The sequence below is a fragment of the Octopus sinensis genome, linkage group LG29, assembly GCF_006345805.1.
Source record: "Octopus sinensis linkage group LG29, ASM634580v1, whole genome shotgun sequence".
Classification (NCBI taxonomy): Eukaryota; Metazoa; Mollusca; class Cephalopoda; order Octopoda; family Octopodidae; genus Octopus; species Octopus sinensis.
The window spans coordinates 2,063,094-2,071,640 of NC_043025.1; the positions used below are offsets into that span (position 1 = coordinate 2,063,094).

At 34.9% G+C, this 8,547-nt stretch overlaps 1 protein-coding gene across 1 annotated transcript in view; it reads left to right on the top strand.

Moving 5' to 3' along the window:
• LOC115225971 (leucine-rich repeat-containing protein 4-like) overlaps positions 1 to 8,547 on the top strand; it is a 10,835-nt gene extending 2,288 nt beyond the window's left edge. Inside the window, exons 3-8 of the mRNA XM_036514787.1 lie at positions 1,848 to 1,919; positions 2,572 to 2,643; positions 3,446 to 3,517; positions 5,248 to 5,319; positions 5,987 to 6,058; positions 8,448 to 8,547. Of these exons, the coding sequence (XP_036370680.1) occupies positions 1,848 to 1,919; positions 2,572 to 2,643; positions 3,446 to 3,517; positions 5,248 to 5,319; positions 5,987 to 6,058; positions 8,448 to 8,547 (460 nt within the window). The remainder of the gene's footprint in view (positions 1 to 1,847; positions 1,920 to 2,571; positions 2,644 to 3,445; positions 3,518 to 5,247; positions 5,320 to 5,986; positions 6,059 to 8,447) is intronic.

The window sequence follows — 8,547 nt, forward strand, 5'->3', positions numbered from 1 at the left end:
CTCCAATACTTGTGAGACAGATATCATTAATATTCCGTTTGAGCTGTTTACAGGAATGATGAGCAGGGATGCTATTTAGGAGATGAAGGATTTAGCATATGTGGTTAATAATGGGAACAAACTGAGATTTAATACAGCAAGAGTAAGGACTAAAAAAAGACCGAAAAACTAAGGCAATGTATGTTGTCTCATCCCTTTTTTAAATAACACTCTTAACCAGTTAAATCACCATGTAAGGTTGTTCTCCTTTGTAGCACATAACTCAAAATTAAATAAGGGTTTCCCCACTCTACCATCACCAGTTCTATTAATAAATCCCTTTCCATTTCTGTTATGCTTTCCTTCCTAGTCTATTATTTCAGTCTTGAAGTTTTGGGGGTTTATTTATTTTTGTGAAGAACTTTTATGCATCAACTAAGCAAAGGAAAGGAGTTTATTTTGCAAAGGTAAATTACTTTTGACAACAAAGTGTAATAGCGAATGAAATGCTCATTGGACAGAAACAAGATATTTATAAATAAAGCTGACTTCTGAGATGATAAAAATATCTTCCACTGAATACTGAATACGAAGGCTTTGTAAATCTAATTCAAATCACAAATATTTTGAACATCCATTATTTTCTCATATTTTACATGCATGTGTGTTTTTCATTCATACTTTACGCAGTGACTTAGATCTGTTTTATATCTTATATAATAAACTCCCAGTAAATCGAACAGAACCTTCGTGAAGAAGAAAAGGAAGCCTTACAAACTGAAGAATGACAATTCAACCATCCTAAAAGAAACCGATTAGGGAAGGGTGATAGCAGTCACGGACCACGACTACTATAAAGATAAAATATTGGAAACAGACCTGCTACTAGGAAAAACCAAGATACCCGGAAAAAGTAATAATGAATATACTCAAAAGTCTGATAAATGAATACCAATGTTCGTTCACAGATAAAGAGAAAGATTATTTATGCAGCTCTGTAATGAAAGAGAGTAATTCCTATGGATCACCCAAGATCTACGAATGCTCCAAAATGCAGGAACCAGCAGATAAAAATACTAAGACCTACTGACATCAAATTGAGACCAACAGTTGCTGGACCTTGAGCCCCAACACAACAACTGAGCCATCTTTTGGATATACTCCTCAAACCGTTATGCCCATTAATGCCCAGCTATACCCGAGACGATATGGATTTCCTCAAACACATTCCAGAACGTATTATATCTACAATCTTTGACTAATCTTTATACTAATACATCAGACTTTGGGCCGGGAAGCAATCAAACACTTGGTAGAAAAGCATAACGGACAGATGGACGAACGCTTCAAAACGCATTTCCAAAGACACACCTGGAACTAGAAGACAACACCTTTAGATTCGATAATAAACTATATCGACAGATAAAAGGACATCACTACAGAGACGAGGTTCGCACACATTCCCGCACCCAGAGGTAGATATACATATGTGTGTATATTTCTGAGAGCATACGTATGTATGTGCGTATAAGTGCGTGTATTTGTGTGGATATGTGTGTTGATATGTAGATAGGCGAAGCGGATACTCGAGGTTGTGCAAGTCAAGTAAGAAATAAACACGAAACGGCTGCCACATTAAGACATTCTTCGTCTTCTTCTTCTTCTTCTTCTTCTTCTTCTTCTTCTTCTTCTTCTTCTTCTTCTTCTTCTTCTTCTTCTCCTCCTCGTCCTCCTTCTCCTCCTCTCCTCCTCCACTCCTCATCTCCTGCTCTCTTCTTTTTCTTCCTTTCATTCTAAAGCCACAGTTTTTGATGTCGTATCACAAATATTTTCCGTCTAATCTTTTTATTCTTTCTTTACTGCTATAGAGATCTGCAGGATAACAATATTGCAACCATCCAAGAAGGTGTATTCACGGGGCTTAAGAATTTAAAACAATTGTAAGTTCGTTCAGTTTCTTGATACTATATTCCGAAAGTAATATTTGACGCTGATATATACACACATTGCCCAATAATTTTTCAGACTGCACTATACAAGAACAATTTAAATTTGGGGACCGAACACGATTTAGGAAGATACAAAGAGGGAGTAAGTGAGCGAGACACAAACAGAGAAAGAGGGAGAAATTGAGAGAGAAATTAAAATAATACGACAAATTTAATGTTCCTTTATTACAGTTGCTTTGTTTCAATTCGCGTCACCATAACTCATATTCGAGCCTCAAATTTCAATGATTTCTATATGAATTTGTATTAGAAATGGTAACGTTTGTGTGTTTACATGTTTGCATCAAATATGTTTAGCAGAAGTATGTGAGTATGTCCATATCTAAGTGTAATTCTGTGTGAGATGTGACTATATTATTCCATTATTTTATTGCAATTCCATTCTTCTTCTTCTTCTTCTTCTTCTTCTTCTTCTTCTTCTTCTTCTTCTTCTTCTTCTTCTTCTTCTTCTTCTTCTTCTTCTTCTTCTCTTCTTCTTGTCTTATTTTCCTGTAATATTGTTCCTATACATAAAGAAAAATATTCAATATTTTATTGCAATTCCATATTAAGTCAAACTAAGCAATATTGTTTTCTGCTTCAGACATCTTTACGACAATAAAATTTCGAGGATTGAAAAAGAGATGTTTCAAGGCCTTCAGAACTTACAGGAATTGTAAGTCCTTTCAATGTTGTCGTTTATACATGAGGAATATAATGTGTCTTTAAATTAAATATTCCCTGATTTCTATTTATTCTCACTCCCTATTACTTGAAGTTATAATCACTTTTCATATTCGTGTTATATTTATTTGATTGTGTCTGAACATGACAATGTCTGGCAGTTGATAATCGTCTGCATCAAAATTTATTCCTGAAAACGTGTATGTTCACATATGTATGAGTGTGTCTGTAGTGTTATAATACCTATGTTTTAGCTACTGTTTCGTTTCACATTGTTCTCTTGATTCTTGTGGTAACGTGTGGTTATTTATCCACAGTTCCGCCGAAATAATTTCCTCTTGTTTTATTTCTTCTTCTTCTTCTTCTTTCTTCTTTTTTTCCTCCTTTTTCTTCTTCATTTTTCTTATGCTCTCCTCCCCTTCCTCCTCCCTCCTCCCTCCTTTCCTCCTCCCCTCCTTTTCCTCCCTCCTTTCCTCTCCCTCCTTTCCTCCTCCCTCCTTTCCTCCTCCCCTCCTTTCCTCCTCTTTTCCTCCTACTCTTCCTCCTACTCTTCCTCCTCCTTCTCCTCCTCCTTCCTCCTCAACCGCTTCTCCTATACTCCACCCCTCCTCCTTTCCTCCTCCCCCTCCGTTCCTCCTCCCCTCCTCTTCCTCCTCTTCCTCCTTTCCTCCTCCTCCTTCTTCGTCGTCGTTATCTGTCTTCATTTTTCTTCCTTTCATTCTGAACCCCTTGTTTGATGTTTTTTCACAATTATTTTTCATATAATCATTTTTATTCTTTCATTACTGCTATAGAATTCTGTGGAACAACAAAATTTCAACCATCGAAGAAGATGTATTCACGAGGCTTTCCGATTTAACGTCATTGTAAGTTCGTTCAGTTTCTTGATACTATATTCCGAAAGTAATATTTGATGCTGATATATACACTCATTAACCAATAATCTTTCAGACTGCACTAAACAAAATCAATTCAAATTTGGGGACCGAACAGGAGTTTGGAAGATACAAAGAGGGAGTAAGAGAGCGAAACATAGTGAGAGAAAGAGGGAGAAATTGAGAGAGAATGTGAAATAATTGGACAATTTTAATGTTCCTTTATTGCTGTTGCTTTGTTTCAATTCGTGTCACCATAACTCATTTTTGAGCCCCTAATTTCAATGATTTTACTTGAATTTGTATTAAAAATGGTAACATTTGTGAGTTTACATGTTTGCATCAAATATTTTTAGCAGAAGTATGTGTGTATGTTCATATATAAGTGTAGTTCCGTGTGCAATGTGAATATATTATTCTTTATTATATAATTTGTATCCTTCATTTCTTATTTCAATCTTTTTCGTGTTTCGATATTATCATTCAACTTCGACTTTTTCATTCACATCACTTTATTTAAGTGATAAACCAACTGAAGTGGAAGCGGAAAATAAATATATACAAATAATGTCGTCACATACATTCTCTCTGTAAACCTGAAATCCTTACTGCACATTTAAGCAGGAATATTTGGCCTGATACAATTTAACTGCTGATATATTTCTAGTTAGAGGGGGTTTTCTAATATAATTTTCTTCTGTCAATTAAGCGATATGAGATTAATAATCTCTCTCGCCATATTTCCACACAGGTGAGTGAGAATATGTGTGAATGTGAGTGTGCGTATCACCTTACGTCGTTCATATTATGAATATAAGCATGTGTATGAGTGCATTCAAATATGTTGATTTCTGAGTCCGTATATTCCCTCATTTTTCAGCCATGTTCTCTCCCTCAAACGTTTGTTCCCTGTCCCTGAAATATCTCCTGTTATTTCTTTGACTACATTTTCTGTTTCGCCTTCTTGAATACCATGATTTTCAATGTGTCTTCTTCTTCTTCTTCTTCTTCTTCTTCTTCTTCTTCTTTTTCTTCTTCTCTTTTTCTTCTTAGTCTTCTTTCTTTCACTTCTTTTCTTCTCTTTCTTCTTCTTCTTCTTCTTCTTCTTCTTCTTCTTCTTCTTCTTTCTTCATTCTTCTTCTTCTTCTTCTTCTTATTTTTTCAGAAACTTTCTCCTGTACATTCTGCTTTGTCAATTTCCTCCTTCTTTTTCTTTCTCTTTTACTGTTTCTCCTATTATCATTTCGCCTCCTCCTCCTGCCCATTCTGCCCCGCCTCTATTCCCTCCTTCTCTCTCCTCCTCGCCTCCCCTCCTTCACCCTCCTTTTTACTCCTTCTCCCCGCATTATCCTCTTTCGCCTCTTCGCCCTCCTCCTCCTCCTTCATTTTATTCTCCTTTTCCCCCTCCTTTTCCTCCTTCCTCCCTTCTTCCTCCTCTTATTTCGTCTACTTCTTCTTCTTCTTCCTTTTTCTTCTCCTTCTTCTTCTTCTTCTCTTCTTCTTCTTGTTCTAGTTGTTGTTGTTGTTGTTGTTCTTGTTCTTGTCCTTGTTCTTGTTCTTCTTGTTCTTGTTCTTTTTCTTCTTCTTCTTCTTCTTCTTCTTCTTTTTCTTCTACGTTATATGTCTTCCTTTTTTCCCTTTCATTCTAAAGCCATATTGTTTGATGTTTTATCACTAATATTTTCCATCTAATCTATTTTACTCTTTCTTTACTTCTGTAGAGATCTTGACGGCAACGACATTTCGACCATCAAAGAAGGTTCCTTCAATGGGCTTTCGAATTTAACGAAATTGTAAGTTCGTTCAGTTTCTTGATAATAATTTCTGAAAGTATATATGATATATATAAACTCACAAATGTATGAACGTTCAGACTGCAATAAGCAAATCAATTCAAATTTGGGGACCGAACAGGAGTTTGGAAGATACAAACAGGGAGTAAGAGAGCGAGACACAATGAGAGAAAGAGAGAGAAAGAGAGAGAGAAAGTGAAATGATAGGACAAATTTAATGTTCCCTTATTGCAGTTGCTTTGTTTCACTTCAGGTCATCCTAAATCAATTTTGATCCTCAAATTCCAATGACTTTTATATGAATTTGTATTAGAAATGGTAACGTTTGTGAGTTTCCATGTTTGCATTAAATATTTTTAGCTGAAGTATGTGAGTATGTTCATAAATAAGTGTAGTTATAAGTGTAAAGTGTGACTATATTATTCCTTTATTTTATAATTTGTCTCCTCCTTCATTTCTTATTTCAATATTCTCTTTCGTGTTTCGATATTGTCATTCAACTTCTTCTTCTTCTTCTTCTTCTTCTTCTTCTTCTTCTTCTTCTTCTTCTTCTTCTTCTTCGTTAACGCTCTTCTCTTTCTTCATTTAATTCTAAAGCCACAGTTTTTGATGTCGTATCACAAATATTTTCCATATAATCTATTTTACTCTTTCTTTACTGCTATAGAGATCTGCGAAGGAACAACATTGCAACCATCAAAGAAGGGACCTTCACGAGGCTTTCGAATTTAAACTACTTGTTAGTTCGTTCAGTTTCTTAATACTATTTTCTGAATGTTTCCTTTGATACTGATATATTTTCTCTCAGAAACGTATAAACTTTCAGAGTGCACTATCTTCTTATTCTTGTTCTTCTTGTTTTACTTGTTCTTCTACATCTCCTCCTCCTCCTCCTTCTTCTTCTTCTTCTTCTTCTTCTTCTTCTTCTTCTTCTTCTTCTTCTTCTTCTTCTTCTTCTTCTTATTTTTCTTCTTCTCCTTTTTCTTCCTAGTCTTCTTTCTTTTCCTCTTCTTCTTCTTCTTCTTCTTCTTCTTCTTCTACTTCTCCTTCTTCTGCTTCTCCCACTCGGCATCCTCCTCTTCCTCTCCTCGCTTACTTGTTGTTTTCCTTCTTCTTCCCATCCTCCCCTTCTCTTCCATCTTATTCCTATCTCTTTCTTCTCTTTTTTCTACCTCTTCTTCTTCTTTGTTTTCCTCTTCGTATTGTTTCTCCATTTTTTACCTTTTACGTCCAATTTCTCCGTGTTGTGTTGCTGTTGTTCTTCTACTTCTTTTCTTCACCACCTTGTGTTTCTTTCTTCTTCTTCTTCTTCTTTTCTCTTCTTCTTCTCTTCCTTCGTCTGCTCTTTGGTGTTTCGTCTTCTTTTCCTTCTTTTTGTTCTTGTTCTTCTTTTATAGTCAATTTATAGGTACCAGTACTATATCTTCTACCAAAAGGTTGAAAGATGTTTTGTGTACTTTGAATAGGATTCTGAAAGTTATGCACTGGTCTGAAGATGGTCAATGTTATTGCAATATTAATAGTTTATTGTTTTGAAAAACCATTTTTATCATTACACTGCTACTGGAGTAGATACTTTTACTATTCCTTGTTTCAGTTATCACAATGCGGCCATGCTGGAGTACTACATCCAAGCGTTCCTCGAACAAATCGTCCTTAGTATGAATTTTTAAAACCTGCATTAATCAGCGGTACCTTTTGCGGGAACCCACTATGTTACGGGGGACGTAAACAAAACCAATATGGTCATCAAGCTTTGGTGGGGATAAAACACAAAGACAAACACACGCATATAAATATATATAATAATATATATATATATATAATATATATATATATTATATAAAAGGGCTTAGTAAAATAATTACTTTGCCGCATACTGAACTCATCAGAATAGCAGCTAAAAAAACTTTTTTAAGTATTTCTAATACTTAAAAGAAAAACCTCTCTCATATAGTGTTTGCTCAATTCAACTCACGAAAGTATGGGGGTATAGAGACATTAAAAATCAAATGCAAAGGTTATTTGAGAACGACGTTCAAGATTTAGTTAGTCAAGATTAGTCAAGATTATATAATGCCTCGATTTTACCGAAAAAAGCATAGTGTTTTACTGATTTTAACCCACGCTGGTGGAAAGCGGAGGGCAGAAATCTTCGCTTGCATTTTTGAGTTTGCTGGCACTGGTAGTTTCGAGCAGATCTTCAGAAGCGATAAGAAGCCGAAAGGGTATGCTCCCCTTTCAGTGTTTTCAAATCCAAACCAGGGAGTTCTGAGCTGATGATAGAAATGCGAGTTTCACTAATCTGAACGTACGTTCTCAAATAACCTTTGCATTTGATTTTTTAATGTCTCTACCCCCATACTTTCGTGAGTTGAATGAGCAAAACACTTATGAGAGAGGTTTTCTTTAAGTATTAGAAATAGCTTTAAAAAAGTTTTTTAGCTGCTATTTCTGATGAGTTCAGTATGCGGCAAAGTAATTTATTTACTAAGCCCTTTATATAATGTAATAATTTGAATTCGCCTTAATGGTCCCTTTGCATACTGAATATTGGTGAAATTGATTAATTAATTAATTTTACCTCAATTGTTGAAATATATATATATATATATATATACACACGAAGGGAATCCACACAGTTTCCTGCAGCAAATTTACTCACAACGCTTAGTTGACCCAAGGTTATAGTAAATGTTATTTGTCCAAGGTGCCACACAGTTGGACTAAAGAATCCATGGATGTGAGAAGTAATTTTCTTGCCATAGAACCATGCCTATATGGAGAATGATATTTCTACCATAGATGAGAATGTTAACTAAAACCCATATTGTGCACATAAAAAAGTCTCCTTGTTATTTTGTTATTTTTGTATTTTATTCCCTTCCATCTGTTGCTGTTTTGTTATCAGATTTTCTCTTAGGATAATTAAATTAGATTGAAGGAACCTATTCTTGTTCAAACAACACTTCCCACAGAACTATGAAGAGAAACAAACAATTGTAGTGTGTAATATCAGCATTTACCCTGTTAGTGTTGACTAAAACGCAATTTAGTACTAAACAGGAGTAAACAGATTTATTTATTTTTACTTATTTTAAATTGTGTAATATTTGTCTCTTTTTCAGATATTTGCAAAACAACCCCAATAGAAAAAAATATGAAGATGGCGCTTTCTTATTCCTTCGCAGCATAGTTGAAATAAGAAAAGAAGTTCTTTTGTTATAG